Consider the following 22362-nt stretch of genomic DNA (forward strand, 5'->3'; position numbering starts at 1 on the left):
CTTGGGGTAGTAGTGTTTACGAAGTGCTCCTAATAACAGTTCAATTAATTAAACTTGTTAAAATTAAACTCGAATGCTTTAACTTGATGGAAGAAAAGAACGATTCGTAGTTTCTCTTTTTTGGCGATATTTCAAAGGCTGAAAATTTTGTTCGGCGGTTTCATCAAAAAATTACAATTAACTGTTTGAACTGAACAACACCATTCCCTTTGGGACCCTGTGTTAACACATTTATAATTGTGGAGAAATTACGATATTTTCAATTGCAGTCCAATTAAGTCTCTTATAGAAAAATGTTGATAAAGAGATTTTAATTGGCAGAAATTAAAAGAGGGAAGAAATTGATGTGTCACGAAATCTTGTAATATGCTTTCACACGAACTTTACAGTGAAACAAGTAAAGACTTGGCGATGAATACAGTATGCGTCAATAATGCTAAAGAGGCCATGCAATGATCATGTAAGAACTCACTCGTTCAAGTTATTTTTGAAATAACCTGTCTAAAACGCGTAATTTCTTTCTTATGTTTTTTTGTAATCTTCAAGTCATTTTGGATTTTTACTAGTTATTTTCAATTTAAAGTTCAATTCAATTTTCAAAAAAATAAATAGACAATTAATCTGTTTGATAATCCTGTTTAAAAAGTAGAGTATAATTTTTATCATTTTCTCTCTACAGAAAGTCGAAAAACGTATCGCGAGCTCGGCGGTGGGAGCCGAAACATCAATTCTGTGCAATGTCAAAGACGTGTGGAGAAAACTTATCACAAAATGAACATCGTCTCATCAGAAGACCAAGAAATAAATGGTATTAAGAAAAAGAAGTAAAGATGATTGTTCGACAACACAACCAAAGAAACATCTTCAATGCTTCAATGAACGAAGAATCGGAGAACCCTCGGGAAAAGAGGCACGATATACAACTGAAGGAGAAATTGTTTTACTTCTTTTATTCATTAGTTCATCATTTTTTATACCAATACAATTTCTTGAACCGTAACCTAAATCTTATTTCTTAAATTCGAAAAATGCTTTACAATGTCAAATTTTGTCAGAAATATCCCCCAACCCTATAAGCTCCTTCTATACCACATCAATTATTGCCATTGTTTTAAAAATTATATATCATGATTTATTATCTTACATTATCTTATTAATTTATGTCATTTTATGTAAATAAGGCATACTTTAGATTTTTAGCACAAGAATTATGAGTACATAGATATTAATATGATTTTTTTAATATTGACTTTAATTTTAAAGAAGAAAATCATCCAAGAATATTTAATAATTCAATATCTTATCGAATTTAATCTCGCGTCTAATTGTCGCTACAGTAACCAGAAATTTAATGTTTCCATATTAGAAGTTTTTTACCTTTTCAATGTTATGAAATGAGGCGGATCAAGTATTTTTTTAAGCTAGAATATATATTCCCAATAACGAAACGTTGGTTATTTCTGGTCTAGACATCTGCATCTTTTCGAAAATGCGTAAATAATAAATTGTTAATCTTTCCTTTCATTAAAAGAATTTCGTTATTTTTTTTACAAAAAAGATTCGTCTTTTCTCAATTTTGAATTTAACATTTCCATGGACAAGAAAACAAGTACATAAAAGTGAATCTTCACTGCGTGGAGAAAGTCTAATATTTTTACTTCAGAGAAAAGTAGTACTTTTCGTGGCTAAAAATGTAATCATTTTGTACATCGAAAAGTTAATTATGTCGATATTTAGAAAATTTAAGCTTTTCGAGAAATAGTGAAGATTCACTGTTACTTGTTTTCGCACAGAAGAAAATTCAATGATTTCAAAACAAGAAAATTGAGAGAAAAGTTAACTTTTCGTCATATATCTTGCGTTAGAGAAGACAACTTTTCATGCAGTGCGAATAATTCTCTGTATAGTTCAATCTCTCTAATTCGAACGATATTATATCGATTACTTTCTTTGATTTTTGGATGATTCTTTATTTTGATCACTCTCTCTAATTCGATTTGTCCTCTATATCTACCACTCTCTCTCTAATTCGAATGATTCTCTATTTCGATCACTCTCCCTAATTCGAATGTTTCTCTATATTGATTGGAAACAGGTACTCGCCGTCTTTGACCAGGGTTTTTAGAAAATGTGGTACCCGCTGGATGTGGGTACGTCGAATACATTTTCTGTTATAACCCAGTTAGTTAGCTAATTATATCTGTTTTGTACATGGCCCTAACAAACCATCGTACAAATTTAGTGAAATACACACAAGAACTATCTTGTTATGTTTTTCTGTTATACATAGCTCTCTATCACTGACTCTTTTGTAAAAGCGTCGTGGACATTTTTGAGTTGTGTTTTCAACGAGGCGAATTAAAATATCAACTTTGACTTGGTCTAGGATCTTAGACCGTCGCTATGGTTACTTTTCTTTGCATTGAATTCGCGCTACAATGCTGGACAAAAGGTTGTAGACAAATGAAATTTAAATGAAAAATAATGAGAAATAGAGCAAAATGACTCTTCAATGTGTCTGAAAGGGGATGGAAGTTAAGAAAAACACTTTTGAAGTCGTTGCATTGCTTTTGAATTGCTTTTGAGGGAACCACAAGCAAAAAATCAGCGTTTTGATACTGGTGTAAGCCAGTTATAAACCAAACCCTTGTGGTTTGCCCTTGTGGTTAGACTGCAGTGGGTGACTTTGATAGACAGCTTTGGATGGGTTTGGAAAGCACCCAGAACCTCTTGGGAACTTGTTTTTGATCGATATTGAAGTATTTTGCAAATATTGCAGAAGTCTACAAACCTTTTGTCCAGCATTGTAAATAGAATCGCTACTTGTCGTCACAGGTCAATATATGATTAACAAATAACAAATTTATAAAAAAGATAGGATTCCGCAAACGGCTTTTCATCTCTAGGTTTCCGGGCTAATTTTTGGCCTGATTTGATGAAAAAAGACTTTCCCAGGTATTTTTGCACATTTTCCCAATTTCCCAATAAGGTCTCAAAAGTTTAACCAAAGAATTAAAAGCAAAATTAGCGATCGAACGTGAATTAAGGGTCGACTGGGGGAACTGGGGACTATGAATAAGTTGATGTGTTGATGTTTGGATAGGTTAATGGTTTCATTATCATTGGTCCATATTATGGTTGCCATGAATGCTATATTTTTCCAATGTTAAAAAGTACATTTTCTACAATGCTAAAAAGTAACATGTTCGTAATGCTAAACAAGACGACTTGAAGTCGAAAATTTCTCCTAAAGTTTAAATTACATGGGAAAAACAAGAAGTAGAGATGGAAGCTAATCTGAAATCTACTTTACATCCAGCCTTGATGAAAGAATTTCATAAGAAGAACGAGGCTCAAAATCTCTAAAAAAATTAACTAATTTAAGAACAATGGTTGTTTAATTTTTAAGAACTAATACTGTAACCGAAAGGTATATCACCGTCTAACAAGAGCTATTAATTTGATTCTTATAAAGTTTATGCTTATTAGAAAAAATAAACATGCTCATATTGTACCCCATCCCTTGCCTTGTTTACTTTGTAAAAACTAATTCCCAAAGAGTATATCACCATCTATCAAGAGTTATTAATTTGATTCTTATAATATAAATGCTTATAAGAAAAATAAATATGCTCACATTGTGCGCCATACCTTGTTTACTTTGTAAAAACTAATAACTGATATGTGTATCATCGTCTATTAAGAGTTTTTGATTTGATTCTTATAAAGTATATGCTTATAAGTGAAATAAATATGCTCATATTGCGCGCCATTCCTTGTTTACTTTGAAAGAACTAATTACCGAAAGTCATATCACCGTCTAACAAGAGTTATTGATTCGATTCTTATAAAGTATATGCTTTTATAAATTATATGCTTATAAGAAAATAAAGAAAAAATCCAAATTGTGAAACTAAAGACACAAATATATATAACGTAATCCAAAGAAAACCCGCAAAAATCTTCCGTGGTTATACGAGCGTGTAAAGTGCAAATTAAGTTTAGTGAGTTCGCCCACCATATCGGGTACATTTTCCCGATTCCGCCATACCATGCCTATCGTAATACTTTCGCTACACGCTTTTTTTTTTATAAGAATAGTGTACTTTGGTTGAGGGTGAGCATTATTCTTATTTTTCTATTGTTCTAAACAATAGGCCTATTGTTTTAAACCCGAAATGTCACCCTGATATTCTTATAGAAGTTATTCTTATAAAAGAAAAAGCGTGTATGCGAAATTAAAAATTACATTTTTGCAAAGTGACTTATTTTGAATGCTAAAAAGCGAGATTTTTGAATGCTAAAAAGCGAGATTTTTCAATGCTAAAAAGTGACATTTTTGAATACTAAAAAGTGACATTTATGAATGCTAAAAAATGAACTTTTACAATGCTAAAAAGTGAACTTTTTGAATGCTAAAAAGTGAACTTTTTGAATACTAAAAAGTGAACTTTTTGAATGCTAAAAAATGAACTTTTACAATGCTAAAAAGTGAACTTTTTGAATGCTAAAAGGTGAACTTTTTGAATACTAAAAAGTGAACTTTTTGAATGCTAAAAAATGAACTTTTACAATGCTAAAAAGTGAACTTTTTGAATGCTAAAAGGTGAACTTTTTGAATGCTAAAAAGTGAGCTTTTTGAATGCTAAAATTTGAACTTTTTAAATACTAAAAAATGAACTTTTTACAATGCTAAAAAATGAACTTTTTACAATGCTAAAAGGTTTTTTTTGTAATAAAATCCATGTTTTTACCAACAAACGGAAAAATGATTTTTGCAACATACGGCACGTCATAGAAACAAGTCAAATTTATGATTCGCGAGTTCTAATTTTCGTGCTTTTGCCAAAAAACCGCAAAAAGAGCAAAAATTAGTTCCCACTAAGGCTAGTTTCTTTTATGAATCGGTAAGCTTTTCTTTAGTCTTCCAGAGAATGCAATCATTTTTCTGTTAGTGGCTACACGTTTGTTTTTTTTAAGAAACTAGTTTTAGCAGCCTCAATGTTTCTTAAGAAATCGACCTTTTGAGCCTTAAATGTTTCGTACATGTTTCTAAACTTTTTGACATAATCAGCCTATTTTTCTTGCAAAAATTGGAAGGTTCTAAAAAAACCAAGTTAAAAAATGTTATTTTCTCATTCTCAGCCTCAGCATGTTTCTTAGATGTTTCTTAGTTTTTAGGCATTCTGAGCCTCGTGTTTCTTAAAAGTGTGTTTCTTAAAATAAAAAAACGTGTAGGTCGTTGATTTGTTATAAGACCGAAGCCCAAAATTGAGCTTATTGTTATCGACCGCCGGAGGCGGTTTCTTTCATAGTGGTACGCTGATCTCGTTTTGCCTTGACTCATTACTTTGTCTACCATTTACTTTTGGCTTTTTTAACTAGATTACCCAGGTGTCTCTCTTTTTTTTCGCTGAATGTCTTTTATTCGGAATTGAATCATCGAGACATGAAAAATGACTATATTGTAATCTGTTTTCAATGAATCTAAAATATACTGGAGATGACATTTAGGCGTTAATAATGTGCGCGCACGCTCTTTTGCGAGCGTGACTACGCGTGATGGAAGGCGGTCGTTTCAGTGTGGTTTAGATCCACACTGTGACCTATGTAGTTTTATAAATATTAGTCTTGATTGTAACGCAGTAGTATAGACAAGAGGTACGCAACGTTTGTGGAGGAAAGCATATTTGCATATTTTTATGACGCTATTATTATCCATAATAACAAATAAAAATATTCTCTCCAATACAAATTTTACGCCCTCTTGTCTACTGGTAACGGCTACTGGCAATGTATCAATTAACTATGCACCACGAAAAATTAAAGTAAAATTCTTGAAGTCTATTGCGTCATGCGTGGTAGATTGTTCATTTCAGTATGTAAGGAATCAAAGCTCTCCGCTTTTTGCGTGATTCTTTTTACTGTATACCCACGAGATAAGAAATAAGTTGTTTTTGTTCGATTTAATAGTTTCTTTTCTCCAGTCTCACGTCTGTATGTAGGAAATGCATCGTTGGGCTATAAAACTGAGGGAAATCTCGAAATTAAAAGATTTTTTTTATTAATTAATAAAAATTTAATAACTGTGTATTGACGTTTGTGATTTTCTTTTAATAAATTTGACAATAGGTTCGAGGGTGAGGTCTGACCACTGCAATGGAGGGTAAATATTAATTATCTCCACTTATTATAGTGTGAAAGTGAACTTCCCCGGGGACGTTTATGTGTGGGATTTAATAAAGGTTATTATTAACGCCTATGCACAAAATAGTTTGATCAAAGGTGATATAAAGTTCTGATTCTTGATACATTGATCAAAATCAAGTATTAATCGTTACAGACGGGTTACAGTATTGGAAAATCTCAACTTGAAAAAACTGCTGGTTCGTTTTGATAAAAGGTTATAACTATGTTGGGCCTTGCCCGAATTTTACTACTTTTTGCTTGTTTGGCATCTGTTAATGGTGCGCCAAAACAACATAAACGTCATTTTCATCAGCACCATGAGAATTCAAAACGACATCTTCATCAACATAAAGACTCAAAACTGGTGAATGATCCTTTAACTGGCCCTTCTTGCGATACATTTGTAACTTTGGACCATGGATGGAGCCAGGGCCAACAAGCTAAAATGGAATTCACTGTCCCTCAAGCTGTTAATGGATGGAAAATCACGGTAAAATTTTACAAATAAATTCACTATTAGATTTATTCAAGCACTTATGTTGTAGAATATTTGTGAGCGACTATTTTTAGAACGTGTCCTGCTTATTTTCAAGGGACCCATACCACTATATAAACATGACTTTTGAAGAATTAAGATTGATTATATTCTTTCTAGGAGACTTTCTTGGGATTGTGTTTCCTCAGATACGTATGTGACTATGTGAAGCTAAACTGACTTTATTACTACCAGTCCAAAGTCTCCATTTGCGGTAAAAAAAATAAATAACTGACTTTATTACTTTGTTGATTTTTACAGGTGGAATTTTCACGCAGCCCGATAAGGAACTTTCAGCTGCAGAATACAAGGCAAGCAGGAAATTATCGTAAATGTAGATTCACATTCACAAACTACCAGTGGAACTCAAAGATAAACGCCGATCAAAAAATTACATATAATTTCATGTACGGCTTCTCTGGAAATCCAAAACCGAAAATCGCTTACGTTAAATTCGAAAGTGGTTCCTTTTCAATGACCTGTGGAGCGCCTGCTTGCCCAGCTCCAACGCAACCGCCTACTTTAGCTCCGGGCGTCACCACCCCTATTAAAACAACGACACCCAGACCAACCCTTCCGCCACTTCAGGGTGCTTGCTCAAATTTCATTAGAATAAAACAAAGCAATCCTGGTAGTGAGTTTGGTGTGATCAGGTTTTCTCTTCCAACATCTATCGCTACTTGGACATTGAAGGTATGACTCCTATAATTTTTCTTACCTTATCTCTTTTCTGTGAATTCATTTCTAGGTATTCTAAATAGAAAAGGGAGTTTGAACTGAATAAGTTTTGCATGAGTTTAAAGGGAAATTTCATTCTGCTTAGATGTCCAAGAAGAAAGTTTTTCGGCTGCGAATGATTCGAAACAGTCATGTATGAAACTAAAAATCTATGACTGTTATTTGCGACAGAATTAAAAAAAATTTATCCTATAAGATATAGGAATCTTTTTTAGAGGACACCAAGAGAATCAAAGTCTTATCTACTTATATACAGTAAAAGTTGCAATCTTTCCTTTCCATTGTTATCTAACTCTTTTCTTTTCTCACTTTAGGTTGGTTTCTCAGAGACAGTTCAAAACTTCCAAGTCCAACGTGGTGCTAACATGTTGGAAGTTGAAAGACCATGCACAGAAGTCACGTTATACAATTACGTCAAAGCTGGCAACAGACCTGATAACGCTGACAAACCTATGCGCTTCCCATACGTTTTACATTATAATCAGAACGCTGCCAAACCAATCATTACTTATTTTGAGATCAGTGATGGTTCAAATACTTACATGTGTGGAACTCAACCCTCGTGTCCCACTACTACAACGACCACAATTACAACGACCACTGGACCTTCAACGACTGAAGGAGAACCTACTACTGCTGTATGTGTTTCTTTATTTATTTCTTGCAGACTCATTCAAAATCTTTTTGTTGTTTTCTAATCTTAAAATTACTTTAGAGAAAGTTTATGTTAATTTTGTGTACGCCTAAAGTAATCGGCTATTTTACCATCTGCTATCATTCTCAAAGATATGAAAACTGAAGATGCTTTTTTCAATCCGTCACTTAGCTCATATTTGTTCGATAACTTAAGATAGTATAAACTGGAGAAAAAAATTTATTTTTGCTGAAAAAGAAATTCCCTATTATACTTTTTTCAGGGCTCCACTACACCTATTACTGAAACCACTGTGACACCTGAAGCGCCACCACAGCCGCTTTCTGGTGACGATTGCGCCGCTTTCTTGAAGAATGTAGAAAATGGGTTCAGTGACGAGCAAGGAACCATCGAGTTCTTAGTACCTCAACAATCCAATGAATGGGTCTTTAATGTACGTGCTTCACAGTAATTCAATTACGTTTTAGATAGCTCGTTTTCAGAATCTGACAGTCCAACTGTTTACTTTTGAGGCGGTGGGCATAGGTAACAGCCACAAGTTCCTACACTAACTTAGGCTGTTGAGTCATAAATGAATTGAAAGTATATTTCAGCTTTGAATTTCTAAGAACTGTCGCCTTCTATCTTCTTTTAGATCTTAGTATTACCCCTTCTTAACAAAACCTGGATATCCCTGCAATATATTTTCATAAAATCTTTCCCAGGTCGGTTTTACACCAGCAATGCTTCCAAACACATTTGACGTTTTCGATCGTGCCGTAAAACAACAATCAGCAGACAGATGTTTTTATGAATTCACCAACGCTGCAGAGGACACTTATGAAGCTAATAGCCTCTTCAGTAAGCAATACAGATCAGGTTTCGACGCAGCTGTTGGAGAATCTCAGATTGAGTACATCAGTTTTTCATCAGGAGACTTCCAAATGGAGTGTGGATCTAACGATTGTCCTGTCCTGACAACACCTACTGCTGGTCCTACCACCATTGCTCCGAACACCACTACCACCCCTCTAGTCACCTCTCCACCTCTTGCAGGTGCCACATGTGAACCTTACGTTGAATTCACACAAGAAAACCTTGGACAAACATTTGGGAATATTCGAATCACAACAACCGAAGATTTGACTGAATTTCAAATTATTGTAAGTTTACCTTAATCTTTTAACCTCAAGCTATGCCATTTCTTTATTCAGACCAGCAATGTAATATCAGACGTATCAAGCTTTTTCTATTCATAACTTTTAATATCTTCTCATACTACGCAACGTTTATTTATTTTACAAAGTGGTACCAAAATTGCATGATAGCCATTCAACAAAATTGTTAATATGTGCCCCGTAAGCAAATATTACTCGTCGAATATTTTGAAAATGATTTATAAACAGATTTATAATGTAAATGAAATCATATCATATTGTTTCAGGTTGGGTTCAGTTCTTCGACGACTGGTTTCAACATTAAAAGTGGAGTGAACCGTTTCACCTCATCAGAAACATGTCCAGGATTCAACTACGTTTTTCAAAGCATTCCAAATGGAGAGATTCTCGCTGGAACCACTTTCGTTTTCCCATTCTCTTTATCATTCGATCAAAACAGTGCAGACAAGCCAGTGATTGAATACATCAAATTCGCAAATGATTCGTGCGGCACTGAACCAGTCTGCCCAACAACCACAACCGCAAAAGAAGGAATACAGTAACAACAAATCTGTTTTTTTTATGAAAAAATCTACAAAAGAATTTACAAGTAATAATGAGGATTCTCTTAAAAATTCATTTCATCAAGAACAAATCTCACATACACCCCTGTCTCTTACTCTATTCTTTATCGAATTATGCGTGTTTCAAAGATCACTTTTATCAAATCGCGTTCTTCAAAACTTTTAAGAGTGTTTCAAAGATCACTTTTATCGAATCAGTTTTTTCGAAACTTTTAAGAGTGTTTCAAAGATCACTTTTATCGAATCGCTTTTTTCGAAACTTTTAAGAGTGTTTCTAAGATCACTTTTATCAAATCGCTTTCTTCGTAACTTTTAAGAGTTTTTCAAAGATCACTTTTATCAAATCGCTTTTTTCGAAACTTTTAAAAGTGTTTCTAAGATCAATTTTATCAAAGCGCTTTTTTCGAAACTTTTAAGAGTGTTTCAAAGATCACTTTTATCGAATCGCTTTTTTCGAAACTTTTAAGAGTGTTTCTAAGATCACTTTTATCAAATCGCTTTCTTCGTAACTTTTAAGAGTTTTTCAAAGATCACTTTTATCAAATCACTTTTTTCGAAACTTTTAAGAGTGTTTCTAAGATCAATTTTATCAAAGCGCTTTTTTCGAAACTTTTAAGAGTGTTTCTAAGATCACTTTTATCAAATCGCTTCTTCGTAACTTTTAAGAGTGTTTCTAGGATCGCTTAAATCAAATCGCTTTTTCGAAATTTTTCGTAACTTTTATGAGTGTTTTCTAAGATCGATTTTATCGAATCGTTTTCTTCGACACTTTTAAAAATGTATCTAAGATCGCTTTAATCAAATCGCTTTTTTGTAACTTAAGAATGTTTCTAAGATCACTTTTATCAAATCGCTTCTTCGTAACTTTTAAGAGTGTTTCTAAGATCGCTTTAATCAAATCGCTTTTTTGTAATTTTTCGTAACTTTTATGAGTGTTTTCTAAGATCGATTTTATCGAATCGTTTTCTTCGTAACTTTTAAAAGTGTATCTAAGATCGCTTTAATCAAATCGCTTTTTTGTAATTTTTTCGTAACTTTTATGAGTGTTTTCTAAGATCGATCTTATCAAATCGCTTTTTTGTAACTTTTATGAGTGTTTCAAAGATCACTTTTATCAAATTGCTTTATTCTTTGTAACTTTTAAGAGTGTTTCTAAGTTCACTTTTACCAAACTAACCACTTTCTCTATTACACTGATTTGATTTCAGTCGGACATAATGTCCGATTGCAGTCCTGCATTGTCGAAAAAAATAATAATAAAGAATTTCAATGAGTGGGACAGGGGTATACCAAACTTCATTTTTTATTAGGTTATTCTAATACAGGTTTTCTCTAAAAGATTATTCGTGGTAGGACAGGGGTATCTTCAAAGTTTTTCTTTTAACTTTAAATAGTCTGATTTTGTTTTTCAAATGTTTTGACTTTCTAGACGGAATGAAGATTTGAAAAGAAAAGAAAAGTTCCTAAAGTTTCCTTATACCTCATCGACCCCGAACAGTTTTTTAAAGCAATTTTGCTGTAAATCTGTAATGACTTTTATTTCAATTTTAACACCTTCTATAAAGTTATCCTTTTGAAAAAAACTTTAATGAAAGAAGTAACTCAATAAGCAAATTCATTCCCTGTTCCAAAAATCCAAGTAAGGCAAAAACTTTTTTATTTATTGGTTTACGGGCCCGCCGATGTTATTTTTATGGTTGTTCATTTGTAGCAAAAGTCAATCTTTTTCATTTAGAAGATTTTTTTCATATTTAGTGGAAACTTTTTCATATTTAGTGGAAACTTTTTTATATTTAGTGGAAACTTTTTTATATTTAGTGGAAACTTTTTTATATTTAGTGGAAACTTTTTTATATTTAGTGGAAACTTTTTTATATTTAGTGGAAACTTTTTTGTATTTAGTGAAATCCTTTTTTATTCAATGAACTTTTTTTGATTCAGTGAAATCTTTTTTTATTTAGTGAATTTATTTTTTTTATTCAGTGAAATACTTTTTTTTAATTTAATAAATTTTTTAATGAGTTATTTATTTACTTACTTTAGTGAATTTTGCAGTTTTTGAATTTGGGGTCGGCTCATTCTGGTCTGCTGATTAAACCTTCTCATATCCCGTATGAGCAGCCCTGTATTTTCCGTGGTCGTTTTGACTAACATTTACGGAACTTTTACTCCTAGATAATCCAATTTAGTATATGAGGCCATGACTATTTATGCTGATGCCAACAAAATAATAACATAAACAAATCAGATCAGGAAAGCAAGATGGCAGATCTGGATGAGGCTTATCAAGAGTTTTTTAGCAGCCTGGCAACATTGGTCGAGAGGGCAAGGACTTGTACCGAAGAAGGCCAGGCTGATATAATGTTTAATCTTTTGAAGGATTATTAAAATGCCTTGAGAAGTATCCACATGGATTTTCCCAATATTGCCAAGGCTGATGTGGAATGTGTTAACCCGCATTTTCGACCTGTATTTCTTGGCAGGAGGATAAAATACTGACCATACTTACCAATCTGCGCGTTCTGTCACGTGATCACTAAATGTGAATTTTTTTTCACTGAACATATATTTTCTCCACTAAATAAAAATATTCTGCGGAAAACAGAACGTGATTTTTTTTCACTAAATACAAAAATTTTTCACTGAATGTAAAAATGTTTCCACTGAATAAAATTATTTTTCATTGAATGTAAAAACATTCCTACTAAACACAAAAATATTTCACTGAATGTAAAAATATTTCACTGAATGTAAAAATATTTCACTGAATGTAAAAATATTTCACTGAATGTAAAAATATTTCACTGAATGAAAAAGATTGACTTTTGCTACAAATGAACAACCATATATTTTTGCTTAAATCAAATAAAAATAAAATAGAGATTTCAAAAACCTTTATTTATTTTTTCTCCTCCGACATGCAAAAAAGAGGAAAGGTCTTTAAGGTCTTGTTAGACGGTAACATTTTTGTGTAACATTTGCTAACATTTCTAAAAATAGAAGATTTCAAAAATGTGCTCAAGAAATGTTAACATATGTTACACGCAAACATTTTGTGTGTAACATTTGATTTTTTTTATTAAAAAAGAGAGAAAAAGAGAGAAAAAGAGAGAAAAATCGGCGAAAAAACACGTGCGCACTTGAAGTATCCTTTTAAATTCCCTTTAAATGGCGGCATCCTTTGATTCAAAATGTTAACCATCGAGAGCAAATCATTTTTTTTTGATTTGCTATCTGCGCGTAACATTCGTTAACATTTGAATGTTTCTGAATGTTAATCGATGTTACACAGTAACATTTTGTACAACATTTGCTATTTTTAGAAAATGTTACACAAAAATGTTACCGAATGTTATCGTCTAACAAGACCTTTAAACAGAAAAGAAGAGAATGAGAGAGAGGGTTTAGATATCGTAATGATATAACACAGCTGTGAAGATACTTTTGATCCTTCCCCCAATGCCAGGGAACTTCCCCATTATTTTAATGGAATTTCCCCAATGGATTTTCTTCCCATTTCCTTTTTTTTTTCATTTCTTTCTTTTTTTATAATCTCTTTTATTTAAAATCCTTTCTCTGATTTTACTGTTGAAATTTGAGAGTAGGTATAAAAAGATGAAAGATGAAAGATGAAAGGCTAATTAAATTGTTTAACTGAAAACCATTGTTAAAATGAAAGTAGAGAACAAATAATAAACCATTTCTGCTATTCTTTTTTAAAAGTCTCTTTCTTTTTCCTATAAAATTGCTATTATAACGATTGTTCTTTGTACTGTTTTGAACAGATCAGATTTTTTTTCAAGAGAAATTTTTTTCTGCACGTGTGAGAGTTGTTGCAGAGAAACTTGTATATTTTTGAGCTCTGACTGCTCACTTGGCAGCTTGAGAAAGCATGGCAAACTCATGGTTCAATCTGAAATTTGTTGTAAAAGGAAAGACTAAGATTGATGAATTTTTTGAGTGTCAAAATGAAGTGGAAGGTATGCTAATTCAAAGAATTTCTGCAGATGGGACTGTATGTGACAGCAAAATGCCTATGACCGTCTTGATCAGAAGAAAGCTCTGGAATATTGAAATACACATGAGTAAAGACATAGGAGAAGAGACAAAGCAACCTGAGGATGGACTATCACTCTTGATGAAATTCTTAATAACAGGTTTTTGGAAAACGAAACGAAACGAAACTCTTTCACATGAGAAAATCCTTCACATGTCAGTTACACGTTTTTTTTTTATTAGAACCCAGTTTGTAAGAACATTTACAGTGGCGTCACTAGGGTGTCGCTCCTGAAGACTCAGCGACACCCTTTTTTGACAAACAAAAGTTTTTGAAAGACAAGAAATAAAAAGCGCTGGTAAGAGGACGACGCGCGGCGACTAGCGCTCGTACGGACACGCGCGGCGTGCGGCTTTTTTAGAAAATCACGTCGCCTTCAATGTGCGGTTTTCAATCGGCGGCGATGTTTTAAATTGGCGGGGATATTTAGATTTTAATAAATTTACGGCACCGAATCAAAATTCAGTATTGCGATTCCTTAGCTTAGTAGAGCTCGGTAGAAATGAAGACAGCTCCGGGACCGTAAAATAAGAAATTTTTCTTCACTTTTGCCTTCATCGTCTGCACAAAAACAATGACACGGCTACCGACTTTAATATTTATTGTTATCCTCTTTGTTAAATTGTTAGCAGAACAAAAGAGGTCTCGTCGGTGACCGTAAATTATAATTATTTTATCAGAAAACGAGTAGAAGAGGAGGGGACTCATTGAATGCAAGATCTTTCTTCGATTATATTATGATGTGAAACTATTACCATGAGAGAGCCGAAAGATATATTTGGAATACTGTATCAGAAGAAAGTTTTCAAGACCTGATCCTGACCTGATAGTGCTCTCTTGTTTTTGGGAAGAATTGAACTGATGAAGAAAAAAGAACGCTATTCGTCGTAAAAGACAGCAAAAGTTGCTTGTTTCCAGAATGGCAAATAATAAAGTAAAGATTTGTGAATGAACATTGACTATCGTATGTGGCAATATCCTATCCTGTATGCTGTAGTTCTGTATTCTGATTGGATTGCATGACATGATATTGTATTATACTGTAATGGATAGATGATAGACAGTTCTTGGTTTTTGACTGGTTGTGGTTTCTTGTTGTTTTATGAATTTGAGACTTTATGCTCGATTTTACAGACAATGACATCTTTCGTTTTCGAAGAAGATAAAATTGTCGGTGCTTATTTTCAGTGACAGCCTAGCCTGGATATCCAGCCCGTAAACTTTTTTTTGATTTTGATATTTCTTATGTTTACGGTCTGGTTTACCTAGATTGTCTGCATTCCCATCTGAGGATGATTATGGGGATATTCTGATTGGTTGGTCCAAGCGAATCAGAGATCTGAATGGTGGCGCGCGTATAAGAAATTATGCGAGCCGACTTAAAGTGTTCGCCTAAATATTTAGGTGGACCGCGCGGGCAATCAGCAAGGCACATACGCTGCTTTGCAAATCTCCCTGACTTTTCTTCTTCAAAGCAAATAACAATAGAATATCTAATTATCTCCCTTGGGTATTTGACCACGCATCCAAATAAAAATAACAATAATGGTAGGGAAGAAGCGGGAAGATCAAAACATGGGAATTTTTAGATGTTCTGGTTGTTTTCTTTTCAATTACTTGCTTAGATATTCTTGTTTTAATCTTTATAATGACTTGGTTGCATCGTGGAAAGAACTAAAAAGGTGTATCTTTATTTTGCTTCAATTCTTCTTTTCTGTTTGCCAATTTTGTATTGCTTTTTTGGGTTGGATTTTGAAAAATTTTCTCCAAAATTCACTTTGCACTTTTTGTCTAAACAGACTTTCCACCACACTGTCTATATTTTATGGTCAAGGCTGCCATTCTAAATTGATTTATCACTGCTGGGGTACCATCTTGAAATTATGCATGTCATTATGTGCATATATTTATTTGCAGCCATGGGATTCATGCAGGAAGATCTGTCAACAGGGGTTCACCTGGTTTCTAGGTGAACCAAGCTCTATAATTTTAGAACTTTGTCTGGCTGAGGTAAAACTTATTTTTTCTAAAATTTTGAGCTTGGATATCCAGGCTAGTGACAGCCATACGAGATCAAGACTCAAGACTCAAGAAAATGTTTTTTTTGGGGGGGGGATTGATTACATTGTTTTGTATACGGTATTTTAGCCTGCTAGTCTAAAGTAATTTTAATTTATTTTGTTGAAGGTTATTTTTATGATGAGCTTTGTAAAAATCATACAAAATACTTTTATGTCAAATCACAAAATTATCACTCAAGAAACGAATTTTTCTCTTGTTGACTTTTCTATATAACACGAACATAACATAACTTTTTGAAAAAAATGAACAAATTTTTTCTTCACTCTCCATCGGCACACTTTACAATAGGAATTTCATTTTATATTTTACAAAGGAGCGCATAAACTGTAAGACGGAGAGTTTGTTTATCCGGGAATTTCCCTAGGACAAAAGGAATTTCCCAAAGGGCAATATCATTCTTTTAGAAACAACAAGCTATTATTACGAACGAGACACTCACTCTTTGAATATTTTCGATCCTATGTGTGGCTCTGCCACCCATTCAACAAATGGTAAACTCGTTTAATGGTGAGTTGCCGGTTAACCACGTGCAACGTGGCCTGTGTTTGGGGTTCACAGGTATTGGGATCTGCAGCCCATAACGTCCCCCGGTTGTTTGGAAGTATTTGGGCGTTATATTTTAACACCGCCCTAAATGAAATTTTAACAACCGCCCTCTAACCGCCCATTTGAAAATTGAAATTTGCGACACCCCTTGAAAATCCTGGCTACGCCACTGATTTAGGCTGAAATTTGGCAAAAATTTAAGAACATTATAAGAACATGTCCCTCTAGGGGCTGTTGAGTTAGGTCTCGTATGCACATCGGCGTATAGTCTTATACATTTATATTTTAGTTTATTTTTAGTCATATTTTATCGATAGACTTTATTAATCCACTTTACTTCTTTTGTCTTCATTTAAAATCGATAGGAAATTTCATAAAATTTTATTACGATGGCCCCGAGGTTTCTCCACTTCTAAAAAAAGTTCTGAAAGTTTCAAGAAGAGAAGTAAAAATTTAAAGAAGGGAAGTAAATATTTCGAGAAGGGAAGTAAAAATTTTAAAAAGGGAAGTAAAATGTCTTTAAGTATCGAAATTGTGATTAAATTTCTACATTGGCGAGCTGCCAAAATGGTTTTAACCCTTTTTAAATTGTTTAAAGCACAAGACAACGTCTAGAACACGTGATCCTACAACAAAGATTATATAAATATAAGTACTCTCCCAAAGTGTTTTTATAATTTATGAAAAGCTTTATAACTTTTGCTTAAGGGATAGCTTTAAACGTTTAATCACACTAATCAACATAATTGCCATTACAAACATCCTCTGGAGTCTGGTAAGGGGTCTCTCTGTAATAACAATAAACTTTCTACGACAGGGGTTGTAATCAAAACCACGTGGTATTTTTGTCATTTTTTACTTCTCTTCTTCATTTTTCAAAGCTTGAAAGAGAAGTAAAAAAATCAAGAAGAAAAGTAAAATTTTCAGTGAAGTAATACAAAAAAAATTACTTCTCTTCTTAAAATTTTTACTTCCCTTCTTCATTTTTTACTTCTCTTCTTGAATTGTCTTTTTCTAGAAGTGGAGAAACCTCGGGGCCATCGTATTTTATTTTTTTATTTCCTCCGATTTTAGATTCTAAAAAAGAAAATAAAAAAAAATTAAAAGGTCAATTTTATTTTTATTTTTTTTCCATCCTCCTCTCCAAAATTTTACCTCAAAAAGCCCGTAAACCAGAAAATAAAAAAGTAGTTGCCTAAATGCTAAATAAATTTTCTTAGAAATTTTTTCCCATTAAAATCCATTTGTTGCGTATGTTAAAACCGTTTGTGACGAACGCTTTTTTGAATGATTCTTTAAAAGCATTCGCGGCAAACGGAAAAGCATTCTTCGGGTACGGTTTCATATCTCAAGTTTTCGTAAGCGTTCTTCACGAACGGTTTTCTTTTTAAGCCGTTCGTCACAAAAGGGTTAAAAAGCATAAGCGTTCGTCGCGAACAGTTTCAATAAAACTTTTTTGTAGGGCGTTCGCGAAGGATGCAAAAGCATTCCATTCGTTGCGAACGGTTAACCCGTTCGTCACGAATGAAAAAGCGTTCATGTGTCCGAATCGAACGGTTTCTGACCCAGTAGTGTTGTCTTTACTCTATACTGATTAAAAACAAACAATTGGCGTTTCTGAGAAAACTGCTTTGAAACTTTTTTCTTGTAAAATTCTTTTTATATTTCGGATTGAGTTTCATAACTCAATCTTGGATTGAGTATTTTTGCCGGTATACGGTAGTAAAAAAGTGCTTAGAAAAATCCCTGCCGGTGTATTTGTCCGGTGGCAAAAAGTATCCTTTCGCTACACCAGACGCAATAAGTCCGGTGTTAGGGTGCGCACTCGTCGGGATTTTTTGCGCGGAACGAGGAAGAATTTACGAAAATGAACTTCAAGGCATTAGTACTTACTTTTAAATCATCCAAATGTGTTCATTCTTTTTTTTGAATCAATCAGGAATTATCAGGGAAACAAGTAAAAAAAACTGCATCAAGGTATCTATTTTCTTTCCAAAGATATTCATGTTTTTCGACGTCAAGGTGAAAACGCGATTTAGCGCTGACCACGGCACCGGAAAATTCTCGACACACATTGAAACAAATGGCTGTCGCTATTGAGCTGGTTCATCTTTTCAATCGCGGTTTTTTAGTAAACCCAGGGTAAGATTAGGCTACAATCTATCACAACCTGCTTTATTTGAAAATCTACAGGCCGTCTGGAATTTTGAAAAATAAGAAGAAATTGCGATTTTTTAACAAGATTGCGGATTTTTTTATTTAAGCACCATACACCATCTGAAAGCTGAGGATTTCAGCTTTCTAGTGGTGAAATTTGTTTTTAGCTATCATTTCCAGCTCATTAGCGATAAGCTAAAGTTTAACAGTCATCAGGACGATTTTCAGACCGCACCGGCAAAACTCCCCACACCCCGCCACACGGTAGACTAGATTTCATCCGCCATTTTTGGCGCGATTTTGGTGCTTCCGAAAATTATTTCTTGCTGGCGTGGTGTAAGGAGGCGATTCTTTGAAAAGGTGATTTTTTTGTGTTTTGAAAATGGAATAACTTCATGGGAATACTTAACCAATTTTAATAAATGACCCCTCATTTTTCTCACAAAGGTAAGGACTTTCAAATAAAATTAGTTTGGTTTTTTAAAATTGAGGGGAAAATTTTGTCCTGTCCACCCTACCGGTGTCAGTCCGGTGTTGCATACAAGGAATTTTGGACGCCGGACATTTATGAAACAAAAAATTACAGTAGGAAACACCGGACGCACCGGACTGGTCATGTCTGGTGTTTTGACTGTTCGGTGGAAAAAATATCCTTCTCCGACACCGGTGCGTCGGCAGGGTCAGGACCCTGCCGACGCACCGGACTTAACGAATACCGGACACGCGAAAGTCCGGTGTAAAATGAGAATTCTTTTTACCACCGGACAATCTCTACACCGGACTTAAGGAAGTCGTATGTCCGGTGTCGGAGAAGGATATTTATTTCCACCGGACAATCAAAACACCGGACATGACCAGTCCGGTGCGTCTGGTGTTTCTTAATTTTTTGTTTCATAAATGTCCGGCGTCCAAAATTCCCTGTATGCAACACCGGACTGACACCGGACTTATTGCGTCCGGTGTAGCGAAAAGATACTTTTTGCCACCGGACAAATACACCGGACAGTCCGGTGCGTCGGCAGGGTCCTGCAGGGTCCTGTAAGCATATACCGTAGAGTCGTCTAATCTCGACATACGTCTTGCAATCTCGACACCGGATCTGTAAAATAATCAAAACAAACCTTGAATGAAATTCTTGGTATCATTCTTATCGAACAGGTTCATCCATCAAACTAGAAGTTCAGTAAACATTGCAATCCTTTCAATTAAAAAACAGCCAAATTATAAGCAGTTTTACACAACACACGAAACGCATGCAAACTTCCTCGTAACTTTCTCGTGTCCATCATTAAAATTTTACAACTTTATTACGCTTCAAGTCACGTGATAAAAATAATTCGCGCGCTTAGCCTGGTTTCCCCTTCCTTATATATAAAAACACACGCTCTAGGCGCTAACAGGCCGCACGCCGTGATTGCCAGTATGGTGGTCACATTAAATTCAAAAGGAAACCGGGTTCTTTTTATTATTTTCGGTTCACGGTAAAAATGTCTACTAAAAAATTCCTCGCGTGCAAAATGTTGTGTTGTTGTGATTTGGACATCTTCGTTGAAAGTATGCTAATTAGTTTTTAGCGATTACTACATCGTTAAAGTTTTCTTTTCAAATATAAGTAATAACACTTCACATTTCTCATATTATATTAACAATCTGTGACGTGATAGAGAGAGAGTACATTTTAGTGATTGATTGATAACTTTGGTATGTATTTGTTTATGTTTGATTTTTTATTTCGAAGACCAGCCTACAGCTATGTCGAGATTGCAAGACGTATGTCGAGATTAGACGACTCTACGGTACAAATTTGAAACCGTTTGATGGGATTTGAAAAAGAAAAATTCCACTTATATTAATAGCAGTTGTTTGTTTGGCACTAGCAAAAAAAAGTGCTAAAGAGATTCCCTGTGCCATCATCATCATCACCCCGCCCCTTTTCTCTTCCTCCTCCACCCTCTCCTACTTCTTCCTTGCTTGGTATCTTGCCCATCCCCGCCATCCCCTTTTCTGTCTGTCTGTGGTATAAAATCTTTAAATATAAGGCAATACCTTATACCTTTCTCTTTCAGTCTTTGTATCGTAGGTTTTTGCTATCTGAGGATTAAGAATCATGTCCATTCTTGTCTTCCTTCTGAGCACTTGTGACTTGTGCAGCTGAGAGTAACACTTGTTTTAAATTTTTCTGTGGTTTATTTATTGGTCCGTAAGGTCCGAAACCTTCTTTCTTTCGCGCTCGATTTCGGCTACCGAGCTCCGTGTGTGTAGCTTGTCCTCCGGAAATAATAATGCTCCCATGTCCGGGTTCAGACGGCGGTATGAAAACGAAAGACGAGTTTTTTTGCCTGCTGCAATAAGTATAACACCCCTTTCTCACGGACCCGGTAGGATTTTTTCAACCAGTGGGGCCCCGGGGGGGGGGGGGGTACTAGGTTTGCGAGGTGACGGGTATGTCCGAGCCGAAAATCGAAAATCAACCCTTTGAGAGACAAAAGTTTGGTGATTTTGGGACCCTTTAAGAGACTTTTTCCCAAATTTTGGTCCATTTTTTCCAAATTTTGGTTTGATTTTCACCAAATTTTGGTCAAATTATTTGGAAATCGTGACCCTTTGAGAGAGAAATTTTTGATTTTCGTGATTTTGGGACCCTTTCAGAGACTAACTTTTGAATTTGTACCCCTTTAAGAGACTTTTGAGGAATGAGAAAAGGTACCCTTATGGCTCGCACATACCCGGCACCAATTTTGCCTAAGTACCCCCCCCCCCGGGAGTGGGGGTAAAGATAACCTGGATAACGTACTTAAAAACTCGATCCGATGATGATGTTTTTCTCATGCTTTTTATGCATGTCTTGGGGGATTTGAATTTTATTGTTTTCAAGTCAAAAAAATTCAGTGTGGTTGAAAATAATTGTACAATATTTAGCAGTAGGATTTTTTTATTTGATTATTTTCAGCGGGGACGAAATCGGAGTATCATTTTCCATTTAGAGTTGATAATTAGCCAATTTTCCAGTCGAAGGGGGTCTCGCCGGGGTCTGTAAGAGGGGGGTGTAGTGAAGTAATGATAGTCACTATTTGTATTATGACTATGGTCTGTGATAATTGCGACTGCAAAAAGGGAGGGGGCTGGTGTGGTTACGAAACGGGGGGACCACCAACACAAGTTCTAAAATAAAATTTAATGACAAGGAGCGAATTTCATTTTACTTGTATCATATCAATTTAAAATTGTATTACGTTTCGGTGTCTTCCTTGAAATGAAAATTTCCTCATTAAAAATTAAAAAATGTTATAAAAGTGTGAAAGAATTTTAAAAAATTGGCAATTTTTTGCTAGAGCATTGCAGATGTCTATGGATAATGACACTGACTTGACACCGCTCCATACGATGTTTACGATTATTTATTTTCTGCTGATGTCGTCTTATTTTTGTTGTAAAGCTCACACTTATCTGATACTCTTTGAATATATCATGAACATATAAACGACTGGACGTCTATCTTTGATTGTCTCTTTGAAGCGAGCTTCGTTGCCGCCTGTATTTCAAAATTGGTATAAAAAATCCGACAATATTCCGTCATAATTTTATTTCTTTGAATTATTTAGTTAAAAGGATTGATAGAGCTTGAACATTACTCCTAATGCATAAAAATATTATTTTCGAATTTTTTCACAAGCTTGCAATAT

The 22362-nt window shown here is 34.4% G+C and overlaps 1 protein-coding gene and 1 long non-coding RNA gene across 2 annotated transcripts; both read left to right on the forward strand.

Annotated features, from left to right (window-relative positions):
* The first annotated feature begins 357 nt into the window (after positions 1 to 357).
* LOC136804692 (uncharacterized) lies at positions 358 to 1545 on the forward strand. The gene is made up of 2 exons (XR_010846291.1): positions 358 to 460; positions 680 to 1545. It is a non-coding gene; the product is annotated as an uncharacterized lncRNA (long non-coding RNA).
* Positions 1546 to 6322: 4777 nt separating this feature from the next.
* LOC136804693 (uncharacterized) lies at positions 6323 to 9919 on the forward strand. The gene is made up of 6 exons (XM_067061303.1): positions 6323 to 6679; positions 6986 to 7417; positions 7777 to 8100; positions 8380 to 8550; positions 8822 to 9259; positions 9541 to 9919. The coding sequence occupies exons 1-6, from the start codon at positions 6413 to 6415 to the stop codon at positions 9814 to 9816; spliced, it is 1908 nt and encodes a 635-aa protein (XP_066917404.1). The 5' UTR covers positions 6323 to 6412; the 3' UTR covers positions 9817 to 9919.
* The last annotated feature ends 12443 nt before the right edge of the window (positions 9920 to 22362 follow it).

Source organism: Clytia hemisphaerica, unplaced genomic scaffold (assembly GCF_902728285.1).
Source record: "Clytia hemisphaerica strain Z4C2 unplaced genomic scaffold, Clytia hemisphaerica genome assembly, whole genome shotgun sequence".
In the NCBI taxonomy this organism is placed as follows: domain Eukaryota; kingdom Metazoa; phylum Cnidaria; class Hydrozoa; order Leptothecata; family Clytiidae; genus Clytia; species Clytia hemisphaerica.

What these genes read in the sequence shown, in the direction of transcription:
- LOC136804693 (XM_067061303.1), top strand. Translation starts at nt 6,413, where the DNA reads ATGTTGGGCCTTGCCCGAATTTTACTACTTTTTGCTTGTTTGGCATCT. An exon ending in TCGCTACTTGGACATTGAAG is followed by an intron (nt 7,418 to 7,776) that starts GTATGACTCCTA and finishes TTCTCACTTTAG; the next exon opens with GTTGGTTTCTCAGAGACAGT. An exon ending in TGACTGAATTTCAAATTATT is followed by an intron (nt 9,260 to 9,540) that starts GTAAGTTTACCT and finishes ATATTGTTTCAG; the next exon opens with GTTGGGTTCAGTTCTTCGAC.